Source organism: Mya arenaria, chromosome 4 (assembly GCF_026914265.1).
Source record: "Mya arenaria isolate MELC-2E11 chromosome 4, ASM2691426v1".
NCBI lineage: Eukaryota > Metazoa > Mollusca > Bivalvia > Myida > Myidae > Mya > Mya arenaria.
The window spans coordinates 64,669,647-64,684,621 of NC_069125.1; the positions used below are offsets into that span (position 1 = coordinate 64,669,647).

The 14,975-nt window shown below is 37.1% G+C and overlaps 1 protein-coding gene across 2 annotated transcripts in view; it reads left to right on the forward strand.

The window, feature by feature from the left end:
- LOC128232405 (signal peptide, CUB and EGF-like domain-containing protein 1) overlaps positions 1 to 7,082 on the forward strand; it is a 42,826-nt gene extending 35,744 nt beyond the window's left edge. For both annotated transcript variants that reach the window (XM_052945929.1, XM_052945930.1), the window contains 13 exons: positions 127 to 249; positions 492 to 704; positions 833 to 952; positions 1,398 to 1,550; positions 1,860 to 1,962; positions 2,172 to 2,275; positions 2,525 to 2,689; positions 2,813 to 2,980; positions 3,201 to 3,362; positions 3,593 to 3,796; positions 4,037 to 4,189; positions 5,673 to 5,752; positions 6,545 to 7,082. In XM_052945929.1, the coding sequence (XP_052801889.1) occupies positions 127 to 249; positions 492 to 704; positions 833 to 952; positions 1,398 to 1,550; positions 1,860 to 1,962; positions 2,172 to 2,275; positions 2,525 to 2,689; positions 2,813 to 2,980; positions 3,201 to 3,362; positions 3,593 to 3,796; positions 4,037 to 4,189; positions 5,673 to 5,752; positions 6,545 to 6,691 (1,895 nt within the window). In that variant the 3' untranslated portion in view covers positions 6,692 to 7,082. The remainder of the gene's footprint in view (positions 1 to 126; positions 250 to 491; positions 705 to 832; positions 953 to 1,397; positions 1,551 to 1,859; positions 1,963 to 2,171; positions 2,276 to 2,524; positions 2,690 to 2,812; positions 2,981 to 3,200; positions 3,363 to 3,592; positions 3,797 to 4,036; positions 4,190 to 5,672; positions 5,753 to 6,544) is intronic.
- Positions 7,083 to 14,975: the final 7,893 nt, after the last annotated feature.

Here is a 14,975-nt window from a genome sequence, read left to right on the forward strand (position 1 = left end):
ACCACTTTTTCCGATGCAAAGTACGCATTAACTTTGATATTGAACAAATTGTCTAACACATATTAGCAGCCTCACTCCTCTTTCAATCTGTACGTTCGTCCTGGCTACGTTTGATTTTTGCTTCAGACAAGGACGAGTGCTCTGACAACAACGGTGGTTGTGCGCACAGCTGTGTGAATACGAACGGGAGCCACATCTGCTCGTGTAACGAGGGCTATACACTTTTCTCAAACAGCAGGGACTGTGTCCGTAAGTATGGTACAAAGATACGCCGTCGTAACTCTGGACCTTGAGTAAGGATTTTAACTTCTTTGCAACAGTTAGTGTCGTTATCGTGCGAGTAAAAGTATTATACAATGTATCAATGTATGAGAACTTGAAATCACACATAAACATGACCCTATACAGGCCTTGCACGCCTTCAAAACATAAACGAGCTATATGAGTCAAATACATACATGACTTGCAATAACGTTTATTTATTTTGATAGCGGACAACAAGTGCTACATGATCCAGGAGCCCCCAGGGGGCTCGATAACGTGTAAGGATCGCGGGAAGAGCTTGGTCTGCACTTACAAATGTTCCCGGAAGGGCCGTTTCGTCAGTGACACGAACTTTACAGAGATCACAACATTCTGCGGCCCTGAAACCAAGTATAAGTGGGACCACGAAACAAAAAATACTACTCTGCCGCCGTGTTCGTGTAAGGGAAATGTTCTTCTCTATAATAAATTTTATGAAAGACTGCGTTTTAAATGGAATAGCGATATGAAATAGCGTCTATAGATTTCGTATTGAGTGCACCACAGCATATTTTTCTTTCCTTTTCAGCTAAACTACAGTCCCCGAATGTTGGGAAGACTGTTGTATTTCAGTTTCCATCTAAACGATGTAAAAGACGAAATAAGGTGAAAATGAAGCTCTCCGAAACTTTGACTGAAATTTTAAATGGTAAGTTTTAAAAAGTAAATCTAAACTACCTGTGTTTAAAAGGTTCATAGTGCATGCACACAGCCATAGTACACCACACAGTACTTATAAGATTTGCCCATTCCCCACGGGCCGTCTCAAAAATTGGCCAAGTCGATTTTAGTTTTTAATTTTAGTTTTTTTACATTGAAATGATCTCGGTGTCATAGTTTCGTTATTTTGCTACACATTTGAGTGCATTATACTTAATCCAGTATTTAAACTGAACACAAAGCTGAGAAAATGATAAACAAGCAACGTGTTGCCATTTGTGGCGTGTATACAGATTTAAGATAATTGAAGTTACGACCAAAATATGTTTCGAAATGGCCCCAAACCAAGAATCACTACCTTTATTGAAATGTATCTGTTCGTCATATCAAAACTTTGCAAAGATAACAAACGATTTTTTGGTTTTACATTTCAGGTGATAAAAGATACAAGTGCGACGGCAAATGTCGGGTTTCTGAAATGCCTGTCTTGAAATGCAGGCGTCTTCGGGCCACGACGCGTCCGTACTCGCCGTATGTCGTCACCGTCGGGTTTGACATCTCCTTCAGAGGGAGGGCCAAACTGAAAAGTAAGCAATATAAATTGTCTCAATTAAAACTCAAAGTTTAGAAATTTGACACAAAGTATCATAAACGTAATAATTTGTTTCAATTTAAACTAAGAACTAATGTGTCTTGATTTAAACCCCAATTTAAAATCAAAGGCAGGAATTACTCGAAGTAAGAAATGCATCTTACTTAAGTGTAATCTTTGGTTGGGAATTGTGCATACTCTTGATAACAAGTCTGAATATTGGGCTTAATGTTTGTATTATAACCGAACTATATTTAAGATGATCTGTTTTGTTTATAAACAAGCTTGCATGTTGTTATTGCAGAAAATTGTGATGTTAAATGTGTGATGAAAAAAACTGAGAGGAAACTGAAACGAGTCATCAAAAAGTTAAGACGCGTTATAAAGAAGGATGAATTCAAATTAACGTAAGTTTTCTAACCTGATATCGGCAAGTGTTAATTGAATTGTGAAATCCAGCCATGTATTACATTAATGTTGCCATACCCATTTTAAAAATTGAACTTGTAGATAAAATATCTTCGGAGTGAATATGTACAACACTCTGTTGACTTGATTTAACTATTATGGTTAAATCTTCTACTCACTATGTACAAATACTCATATATTGTTATAGTTATTCCGGTAGCGAATACACGGCGCTAAAAAAGAAGTTCAAGAGTCCCCGCGGCAGTACCCTCTCCTGTGAGCCCAACAGCATCCTCTTCGCGGACACATGTGGTACATACATAAGATACATTTGCTGCAGGATAACTGTTCCATTAGAAAACATTCATCAAGGCATTAATCTGTTTTAATTATGGTCATTTATTTATATTTTGTTCATATTAAAGGTGACAAAACCATAGCAATATTAAGTACAAGAGCAAGGGGCGCATTCTTGTGAGGCAGCAACATTCGTTAAAATAGGATTTTTTTTTATATGTGCATTTTAACATGTTACTCTTTTTTTTAACAAACTTGCTTTAGTTGGTTGCGCCCTCGGCCACTATTATGACCGGAAGATGCGTAAGTGTGCGCCCTGTCGACCGGGGTTCTACCAGGACGAAGAAGGGATGTACGCCTGCAAGCCCTGTTCACAAGACCCACAGAACGCTGGCATACACGCAGCCGTCAGTGAGGAACAATGCACTGGTAGGTGTAACTTAGTCTCAGTCAAAGCAAGCTATTATTTGCATACTTTACAGGTTGCATGGTGTGTTAATTATATATTTTCTGAAAAAAACCCCAACTACTTACCTTATTGATTGCATCCAGTTCAGTGCGAGCCAGGCCAGTACTCTGAGAGCGGGTTCAAACCGTGCAAGCCATGTCCCGTGGGGACATACCAGCCAGGGTACGGGCGCCTCACCTGCCAGGCATGTGACGGTGGGATCGATACCAAGGGCCCAGGAGCCGTCACGTTCGAGAGCTGTCTTGCTAAAGGTAATTTTGTTTTGCTGTCAAGATGCGATCTCTCCCATTGTTTATTTCTAGATAGAGCAATCGATCCTCAGTCATAGGCATTGATAAATGTGTATGGTGTGTTTTGTTTCTAATTCTACACTATATCAAATCCGGAGAGTGTGTAATAAAAGCCTTGTCATGTGTATTGTTCTCGACACTTGTGAAACTGTAATTGATATTTCATTATCTATATGACCAGAAATATGTCGCCCTGGTCACTACTTTCGGTCATCGAGGGACTCGTGTGTGTCATGTGAGCGGGGCTTCTATCAGCCGAACAGCGGTCAAAACTATTGCATCCGGTGTCCAGGCCGCACCACCACTGACACAGACGCGGCGACGGATGTCGCCCAGTGCAAAAGTAAATTATATGTGATTTTTATAATTGGTTGTAACATAAAATAAACGATTACAAAGATTACTATTCCTTTAACCATGATTTTGTAATGAGCAATGTGGCTGTTTAACGTAATTTGAGATTTTAGATGACCTGTCTTCTTGTCATGGTGATAACTAAATAACAATTGTTTCCAAGCATTTTCACTTTATTAGGCGGTTCAATTTTCCACATACCAAAATCGTTATTTTCAGGTCACGAGTGTGGGGCGGTGTTCAGCAAGGACGGATTCGAGGGTGTCATAGAGTCGCCAAACTACCCCGGTGACTACCCTACCAACGTGACGTGCGTATGGAAAATTCGGCCCGCCAAGGACCGTCGCATCCTTGTCATTATACCACAGGTTTCCCTGCCTAAGGCCGACAAGTGCGGGGATAAACTCGTCATGAGGAAGTCCAGTAACCGCCCTTTATATTTTATGCATTTTAGATAGTAGTTGAGGATACTACAGAGTATCATCAATGTGAAATTTTGAATAGAGTACTTTAATTTTAATCATCACTGTATCTGATAAGTACCCCGGCAGAAAACAAATACTGACTCTGATTCCTACTCTATGTTATAATTGTTGTTTTCTAAATCGCTATATAAAGGCTTCCAGTATTTCCCTAAATCCTCTACTCGTATTTTCTCCACAGAGAACGAATTCAGTACGGTATCGTGGGAGACGTGTGAGACGGACCAGCGGCCCATCGCGTTCACGGCTCGCTCGAAGCGTCTGTGGGTCCAGTTCACCTCTGACGGACAGAACACCGCCCGCGGATTCTCAATACCATTTGTCACCTACAACTGTATGTGAACATTAAAAACTCTTCTTGTTCTGTTTCTAAAGCAGAAAGCGGAGTCTATATAATTATATTGTTTTAATTGCTTGATCGCATTATTTGGAATTTGTGTTTCATGTTAAGTACAGAGATTATCAGTATCTTCTATAGCCCAGATTATACGATAGATTCATCCTAACCCGAGCGTAGGGTGTTTTGTGGAAACGAGGTTTACCGAGTTTCCACAGAACACCCTGCGCGAGGTTTGGAATGAACCTATCTTACACGAGCGACTATGGTAGATGCTTTTTCTCCCATCTCAGTTAAACAAAATAAGTAAAAAGTGTATTTTTTTTTGCTAGAACTCTTTTGGGCGTAGTGAAAATAAATGCGTATGGTTATGTGATAATTCGTGCTTGTCATGGATATTCGCGCAGTGATTCAGATTATGATAATAGTCAAATCGTTCTTTAAATAGTTATGAGGAGAGTAAAGCATTATTTCTTGAAAGGTGCGTGAAAACTTTTTTATGGTGACATTTTAAGCGAGAAATAATTAATGAGCATTCTAAATATTGCCACAAGACAAGGTTTCTACGATGCTACAGACGATCTTCAATAAGGGAGGTAATTACAATGTGATGACCATTCAAAAGGAGTTCCATACGGGTACTTGTTTTATCTTTGCCTGTGGGCAAGATAAGAATTTCTAGCATGGTTAAATTTTGGGATCTACTTTTCTCCCACCTCAGATGAGTAGATCCAAAAATTTAACCTTGCTAGAAATTATTATCTTGATAAACCTCGTTTCCACAAAACACCCTACGCTCGGGTCGGGATGAATCTATCTTACAATCTCGGTCATGGAAGATACTTATAATCTGAGATGGGAGAACTGTTACTCGTTGAGTGTCTGTTAGGTCTGGATCATTGTATCCTTATACATGCATATGGTGAAATTTTGGCTTACAATGGTTGTCCTCTTGTTTCACCGTATTGTTAATAAAAACTGATTCTTGAAGAAGTATGTGTGAAATAAAAAATAATGGCAATTGTGTGTGCTTGGAATACCTCGTTTCAAACAGGCAGATATATTGAGGTTATAGGCACAATGCAATACGTGCTGCAGTTTTACGGAAAAAATGATTTATTCGTACTTACCGTGTAAAATAGGTATGGAATATTGCTCGCATTCGCGTTGACATTTATATGTACGGAAACACGAACATGATTAATCATTCATTACAAAGCTCATGACATGTTCTTGATTTTTTTTTAAAAGCTTTTACTTTTAAAGTTGAAGCTTGGCAGACATGTTGAAGTTTGTGTATACAGTCTTCGTTTTATCGGGAAATATAGTGACTACAATCAACTTGAATGGAATTACATTTCAGACTCACTAACTTGTCATATAAGCAACATAAAAAATGTATAAAATCATTATTAATTCTCTGTAAGCATCGTGTTAGTGTTTTCATTACAATTTCAAATCCAATGGCTTTATGTTTCAGACGACTATGAGCGTTTGATAGAAAGCATTGTACAAGACGGTCGCCTGTATGAGTCGTTCCAGCACCAATCAGTTCTAAAGGTGAGGTTTCTTCATGTGCAATGTTTAAGTTAGTAAACTGTTAGCTAAGGGAAAGGTGGGTGCCCCTTTCTTTATTTTTAATTATGCAGTGTTTGCAGAGTCCGAACGCGTTCTTGAAGAATCATAATCACTTATCTATAGCGTCTGGAAAGAACGTAAAAATGAAATAAAGCTATATCACGCCTCCAACATGAATGACGCAACGCCATTGGTCCAGGACTGGTCACGCGGTGATCCCATATGTTTCCATATTGGGTCATCAAATTTATATCGTACCAAAATGGCGTCTATTTTCCGATTCCGATGAATAATTGAAACATTTAAACATGTAAACAGGTGTCGACGTGATATATACGTTAAGGATATATACGTCCATACCGGTCATCTACTAACCCCGTAACTTATAATATTTGATCTAAACAATGAGATAAAACATATTGATGATTGAAGAAAAACGTGACACTGACCTTACCACAGTCATCTGATAGGAATGAACTCATGCTTTGGTGTCATATGACCTGAACTACATGTAGTGACATTTAACCAAAAAAGTATATTCCAGTCTATTTAGGCCTTTCGAGATTTTCTGACATTTTTAAAATTCACAGTTATTTATACTAGATCGTTGTTAGGAGTGACGCCTATGATAAATTGGACGAAAAAAAATAAATAATTTTAGGTTAAATGTCACTAAATGTAGTTGAGGTGATATGACACAAAAGCATTTCATTCCTATCAAACAACTGTGGCTTTACCGCTCTCCTTAAGCTCATTTCACATAAAACTTTTCAGGACCGGAAACTGCTGACAGAGCTGATGCGCGTGATCGCCAAGCCGGAGAAATATTTCCAGTACGACCGGAACATGACGGAGTCCCTACTGCCAAGGTCGTTCATTAAGCTACTCCGACGCAAGGTCATACGATTTTTCAGTCCGTAAACGTCTGGGAAGGTTATACTTCAGAAAACGTTGAATATGCGAAGCTGTGATGAAAATAGACGAAAGATGTGAAGATAATGAAGTACTCTTGCGTGATTCAACTCGTCATTGGGAGTTGTACAGATCAAACACTGACCAATACATTGTTGCCATGTGTTTTAAACATATGTGTGTATATGTTTACCTTTAAGGCTGAAAAATGAAGGTGTGATGATGACGTATTAATGACGTATTGATGAGGTGTTGATGACGTGTATTAAGGGGCATAATGGAGCCACGAAGTGAATTGTGTACTATATTATTAAGTAATTTACAAAACCATACTGACTATTGACTGCTTTGGCTTTGTGTTATCTTGACTGTATCATGAAAAAATGGCGATTGCGAAATATTTAAACTTACTTGTAACATTTTAGTTATATTTGTTGCTGTTTACGTGATTTACAAACATTTGTTTTCCCCTACTCTTTTAGCAAAACAATCCCTTAAACATGATAACACAACTACAAAAAGTCAACAATAGAACGCGATTAATGCACTAATAAGTTTTCTAATTGGTGCAGTTTTGTATTTTATTACCTTGAAAATGTCGAAGAGTCATTTTAAGTAGGTTCATTCAAAGGTGTTATCTTTAAAGTTGAAACATAATGATATCTATCAAATGCTTATCGTGCTACGCTGCGTAACAAACCTTAGAACAATAATTGAATTTCTAGTCAAGAAATAACATAAAACGAACACATCGAGACCGATCCGAATATCTTATTTTGATCAACAAAGTACTCTAAGTGCATTATAAAGCAAATAAGTGCAACTAGTTCTCCATGGAAGCGATAGCTGCTCCAGCTTACAACTAGTTCTCCATGGAAGCGATAGCTGCTCCAGCTTACAACTAGTTCTCCATGGAAGCGATAGCTGCTCCAGCTTACAACTAGTTCTCCATGGAAGCGATAGCTGCTCCAGCTTACAACTAGTTCTCCATGGAAGCGATAGCTGCTCCAGCTTACAACTAGTTCTCCATGGAAGCGATAGCTGCTCCAGCTTACAACTAGTTCTCCATGGAAGCGATAGCTGCTCCAGCTTACAACTAGTTCTCCATGGAAGCGATGGCTGCTCCAGCTTACAACTAGTTCTCCATGGAAGCGATAGCTGCTCCAGCTTACAGTTATTATAGTACATCCCTTTTGTTTTCAAGTCAAACTGATGAACACATATACGGTATATAAACAATACAATATCATACAGTCATAAGCAATGGATATTTTGTATGTAAATATGTTTTAAAAGCTACTTCCGGCATATAAGAATATAAATGTAAAATAAACCATTTTCTTCAACTTTAACTTTATTAAAAAACATATGCAAAGTCCTTCATGCAATACAGGGTACATAAGCAGATCGAATAGACAACAAATAAACAGTGGAAAACGGCTAACAATAACTTACTTAATGCTAAAAAAGATGAAAAAAGTATCATTTGGTTTACAACAATAAAGTAGCATTATTGGAAAAGATTCGGTTTTCTCCCACCTGAGATAAGTAGATCCAACAATTTAACTATGTTAGAAATTCTTATCTTGCCCACGGGCAAAGATAAAACAAGTACCCGTATGGAACTCCTTTTTAATAGTCATCACATTGTAATTACCTCCTTTGTTGAAGACTGCCGTCTGTAGCATCATGGAAACCTTGTCTTGTGGCAATATTTAGAACACTTATTAATAATTTCTCGCTTTAAATGTCACCATAAAACAGTTTTCACGCACCTTTCAAGAAATAATGTTTCACTCTCCTTAGAACTATTTATAGACCGATTTGAATAAACATAAGCTGAATCACTGGCCGCATAACCATGACCACCACGAATTATCGCATATCAATACGCAATTATTTTCGATAAGCACAAAAGTGTTCCAGCAAAAAATACATTTTTACTTAAATTTGTTTAACTGAGGTGGGAGAAAAAGCATCTACCAACGCTGCTCGTGTAAGATAGGTTCATCCCGACCCTCGCGCAGGGTGTTTTGCGGAAACTCGGTAAACCTCGTTTCCGCAGAACACGCTACGCTCGGGTTGGAATGAATCTTTCTCCCACCTCAGATAAGTAGATCCAATAATTTAACCATGCTAGATTATAAGTATCTTCCATGGCCGAGAGTGTAAGATAGGTTCATCCCGACCCTCGCGCAGGGTGTTTTGCGGAAACTCGGTAAACCTCGTTTCCGCAAAACACCCTACGCTCGGGTCGGAATGAACTCATCTTACACTCTCTGCCATGGAAGATACTTATAATCCCAACCCTTGCGCAGGGTGCTCTGTGAAAACTCGGCATAACTCGTTTCCGCAGAACACGCTACGCTCGGGTTGGGATCAACCTATCTTACACGAGCGGCCATGGAAGCTACTTATAATCTTAACAAGACGATTTTTTTAAGTAAGATGTATTTTGGAATGCATAAATTGAATGAAAGTAATCTTCAAATACTTCCCCTCGTTTAGATTTGTAACAGTGTGTATGTATAATCAACTTACTAACAGTATAAAAACGAAAAAGGCATAGATTAAGACATGAAAAGGCTTAGAATTGCACTATTATCATCATGTACTTGAGCAGAAAATTTCGACCATGGTTTAGTAGTAAACCATTTAATACCATTATTGGAAGCGATTGGATAATCTTAACATGGTCAATATATTGACAGTCTAATCTTGAATGCATCATTTACTGTAAGGTAACTTCTAATGTTATTAATAACAGTAAAATTGTTACTGTAAATATGCATAGTGAGCTTATTAACAGTAATCACAAGCCATAAAAGGAACAGAACAAGATATACAATTATAATACAATAAAAAATACAGGGACAAGCCAGGTAGTCGATAATTTAACATCATGATACATAATGGCGATAGGAAAACACCAAGGGTTAGAATTATACTATTAAGAGCATCAAGTGAAATGTTTCATAATCATTTTGCGAAAAATACTAAAATTTTAAAGTTGAGACTTGTTGCTGGTACAGAACAGTCTTTCAAGCTTAATCATGTTGGCGTTTTTGTAGTAACGCTTCAAGTATCTTTTTCTTTCATTATCAAATAAAGCACATACAAAAAGAAAGCGAAATTCATCACCTATAATATCTGAACAAATTGGACATTTTCTTTCATGAAGATGCAACTTCTGCCATCGATCAAGTTGCAAAAAGGTTTTGTGATATGATAAGTATGATATGTTTTGTTAAATGAGACGGTAATGTCTGAATGTAGTTTGAATGAGGAAAATTCACTCTAATACACTTATACAAGTTGATAACAGATGAGACTCCTAAGGTAGAATACCATTGTTGAGTATATACATGTTTTAGTTGTTGATGTGAAGCCATAATTAACCAGTTACTATTAAGAAAGCTCTGACTTTATCATATGCCAGAAAACCCAAGTTCACATCAAGTAGACTCAATATTTTCAATCCAGACAGATGTTAGCAAACTTTTTTGAAACCAAGTCATTTCAAACATTAAACAGCGAGTTGGTCAACGATATTGCATTGTATTTGTGACGCGTTTGCCGTAAAAGACATCTCAGAGTGTTTGGGATACAATTTCCGTTATTTTACAAAAGAAACTAACATGTTTCGAGCCGTAGTCTGCGCATATTGTCTTGAAATATCTGGATGTGAAGCATGTATGATACTTTGACGAATGTTTTGTCTTTGCTTAGGCTGCGAAAGGCATTTGTAGATTATGCGTTGTCTCCATGTTTTCTCAATGGAAGCAATACAGGACATGTGCGGAACATATTTGAAGCACAAAGAATGTTATCATTAAAAATAATTTACAGCTAGGAATACCACACGATACTGGATGCACTTGTTCAATCTGCAGATTTCCGCATACCTTATTTCCAACAATCAAATATAGTATATTTCCTTTACATTTTCCTTCTGTTTAACTTTATTATATTGAACGGCAAATGGCAAGTAGACATTTTCTATTGATTTCGTGCATTGATGTAATCACACTACTCATAAACCAATATGTTGTATATAATTATAAGAATTGCACACGTCTTGTCCTTACACACACGATAAAAAACCCAAACACATCATCGTTGGCATCGTTTTGCTTAAGATTTTTCTAACACTAACAGCCACCGACAAAATTAATCTGTAATGTCCAAACTTTGAATATAGCTTTACATCTGAAGAATCATACTCCCAAAGTCTTCGGGAATTATTGTATTATAATTATACTGTTTGATGCCGCTGTCTATTTCTAGGGTTCGTTCATCAAGAGCTTCACTTAAACTTTGCCAGATAGACAGAACCCTGTGCAATAATCTTATTTTGAGAATCCGGGATTCAGTACAGCATTGAGTAATTCCTAATACAGTCGATGTCCATGTAATACACGCCGGGTAATCATTGGAGCCATAACATTTTGTAATGTGTTGAAAATGCTCAAACGTGTCTTCCGTTAAACCTAAGGTACGAGAACAATTCTTACGAAAATCCAGATTTTTACGTTGTCAACACTAACGTCTAGCAAGTTATGCAAGTTCTAGACGATCAGATATTAAATTTTATTTAGAACTTTTACATTTAGAACAACTCATGGCCATTCCTATATAGAACTACATTCTCCATTTTTTAAAATTTACTCGTATAAACCTCTAAAAAAGAAAAATAAGAAACCATACTCACTGTTTACATCCACATTCCACTCATTGGCACTATAACGGAAGACGCGTTGGAGCATTTTCAACACATAACAAAATGTTATGGCTCCAATGATTACCGGCGTGTAATATGAATTCAATGATGCAATATATTTCTTAAAGTGATGGGGGGTCTGGTCAAACAAAACATTATACATTTACAGCAACCGTGAGCTTTAGCTTATGGTACATGACACATTTGAAGAGGTGACATTAAATAATGTAATGTTTGGTGGCGTTGTTCGTTGAACTGTTGACGGAATGAGTGTCAGTTGAGAAAACACGTGACTTCAAAGGTCACAAAGGGTCACAACCGATGTAAACAAATAAGTAAATGATGCTAATTTCTAAATTACTTTTTTGAAAGAAAATATATATTTTTAAGCCTATAGAAAGACTGCTATGTTCTGCTTTTACCCGCGTGAAATGTTTAAGATTTGCTTGTTAGCTCGACTATTCGAAGAATAGGTGGGCTATACTACTCGCCCCGGCGTCGGCGTCGGCGTCGGCGTCCGGTTAAAGTTTTAGGGCAAGCACAATGAGGTTTCATAACTCCATATTATCCTAAATACAAGTTATGGCCCCTGATTGACTTAGGTTAAAGTTTTAGGGCAGGTTAAAGTTTTAGGGCAAGTTGGGGTTTTCACTTAAAACTCCAATACCATTCATTCAATTGACTTAATACTTTACACAGATGTTCAGAGCCATCACATAATGAGGTTAGATAACTCCATATTATCTTTTATACAAATAATGGCCCCTGATTGACTATGGAACTTAGGTTAAAGTTTTAGGGCAGGTTGGGATATTGTTTAATAACTTCTATACCCTTCATTCAATTGACTTAATACTTCACACAATTGTTCAGGACCATCACCCAATGAGGTTACATAACTCCATGTCCTTAATACAAGTTATGGCCCCTGATTGACTTAGGTTTTAGGCAAGTAAAAGTTAAGGGCAAGTTGGGATTTTAATAAAAAAAACTTCTATACCGTTCATTAAATGCACTTAATAAAATTTAAAATTATTAACGACCATCTTACAACAAGAAACATAACTCCGTTTTAAGCCTGAATATAAGTTATGGCCCTTGAAAATTTTTTTTATTTATTTTTTTTTATTTTTTTTTTTTATTTTTTTTTTAATTTCCTTTGAAAGGCATATTTGTATATTCTTAACCACATTTTCATAATGGGAAATCAAGTTATTTGAATGACTTGCGTCATTGTTTGGGCGGGCTGGTAGGAGGGCAGCATCAAAGTCACCTTATGTATCAAATAATTTTAGTTAGGTTTGACATAAAGGGACCAAACTTGGTATTATTACATCGTTATTGTATTCTAAGTCAAAGCGGCGTAGTCGAGCTGTCTTACGACGGCTCTTGTATTTTTATGATGCAATCACTGGCCAAAATTTCAACTCAAACGATGGAATTTTGAACGATGCCACTTGTTTGTTTACATCGGTTATGACCCGTGGTGACCAATATGAGGACCCCTTTCAAGTCACGTGAATTCCCACCCTGTTGTGACAGAAGACATTTCCAATACGTGTAAGGGGATATAATTGCGAGGAAGATTAAGTAGTGATATTAAATTTGAGCACGTGTAAAACAGCCTAAGAATTATTAAGCATTCATAAGCCTATCGTAAATATCTTAATTAATTTTTACTACACTCATTGACAGAGAAATGGTAATATTCAGTGGTCAACTGTTATCATATTTCTGGCGTTATTGTAGAACGTTCTTTCCTAAACCACATTTAGAACGTAGCAGATTGCTACTTATATCCTTAATAAATCTGATAGTAATGAGAGTATCGGTGTTGTTGATAGTGGTATGTTCGTCGTAAAGTACCCATCGCGTCCCTTGGAAGATAGCATCGCGACCATATACATCCAATGGCTTACGATAAGCACGTTCACGGAACTAAATCGTCACAAGAAGTGCTAAGTGAAAAGGATAACAAGGTAAGGCCGATCAACCCGTTCTCATTCTGCCATTTGCTCTGATTTGTTTTATCGATGATATAACACTAAAAATAATGAACCGTTCTGAATTCAACATTTATCAATGAGCAAAACTACTGTGTGGTGTAAGATGCATATGTGTAGTCCTGAATGGTCCTTTCTTCTCCAGTCGCTTTGCATAATGCCAGGTTTTTAGACTTTCAACCCACGGTGAACATTTCGTACCATTCGTTCAGGCTTTATACGTTTTAACCTGTATAGTTTTATTAATGAAGAGTGCTGATAGAATCGAGCATTGAGCATGACTAATGACCCTCTGACGTCTTGTCTGGTACCCTGCTTACTGTTATTCCATACGGCTCAATACCAAAGCTATCTGGCCCCGTCGACCGGATCCGGATGTTAAAATAGGAAAAAAGTGCACGTGTTAAAGTTTCGATATTTTATTGAAGTTGAATGAAAGAGAAGAAACGGGCGGTCTTTTTGCATAAAACTTAATATGATTTGACACTGTATTGTAAAAATTGGAAAAATGATTGCCTGTGGCACTGTGTTAATTGGTTGTTTGGAGCCTTATTCCGTCTTGACCTCAGGGTCATGTATTTCTACTCAATTTTGTGAGACACTGCATTGATCTCCCTTATGTTTTCTTGTGATTAATTGTTGTGTCTTGGTTTTTCTACAGCCCCGGTAACTTGTTTTTTTTCAATTGGGACTGTTTTAAAGTTTAAAGCCAGGTTAGTGACTATATGAAACATACAGTAAAACTAACCTAGGTTTTACGCCATACAGTACGATAAGGCCAAATAAAAAATAGGTGCGTTTCAGGTAACGCTGCCAAAAAAAATAGGGTAGGTAGGTCGGAATATTTTTTTATTTTTTTTTATATTTTTTTTTATATATTGATTTCAGTAACTGTTGACTCAGAAAGTAACAAAAATAAAAGTCATCAATTTCCAGGTGTATCAGTAGTTTTTAAACATGTTCCATGCTTCAAAGGAAACATTCTTTATTTGTCTTGTTAAATACTTTGACAACGATGGTTGGATTTCAACTAAGTTATGGTACACCTTGCTATTATTTAAGACTTTTTAGGAACGGTTTTACTTTTCTTTATGCACCCTTTTGCTTTCAATCACACTCTGTAGAATACTAACCTTTCTGTAACATAATTACATGAAAAGTGGGACAGCAAATTTACCATATTAGCCATCAGCCAAGGAAAATTCAATGCTGTCAAGAGGACCTGGGGGTTCAGGTTTGAAGAACAAGTAACATGCTGGTTTTATTGCCAAAATTGCACACTTAAGTCTGACATATCAATCCGAAAGTCAGTATCTGACACATTTGTATCTGACAAGAAGATATAGTTCAAGAATTGAAATATACCTGCCACACAAGCACAAACTACCCGTAATTCACCTTAGAGTTCGGACAATCTAAAAATCCGGACATCCATTATTATTTTCAAAAATAATTTATTTTAGGTACCTAATTTTCGGACACCCAAAGGACATCGATTGTAACGTTTACAGTTACTAAGTCTCACAGACAAAAATTATTGATCTTTATCGTTACAATGGCTAGATTACCT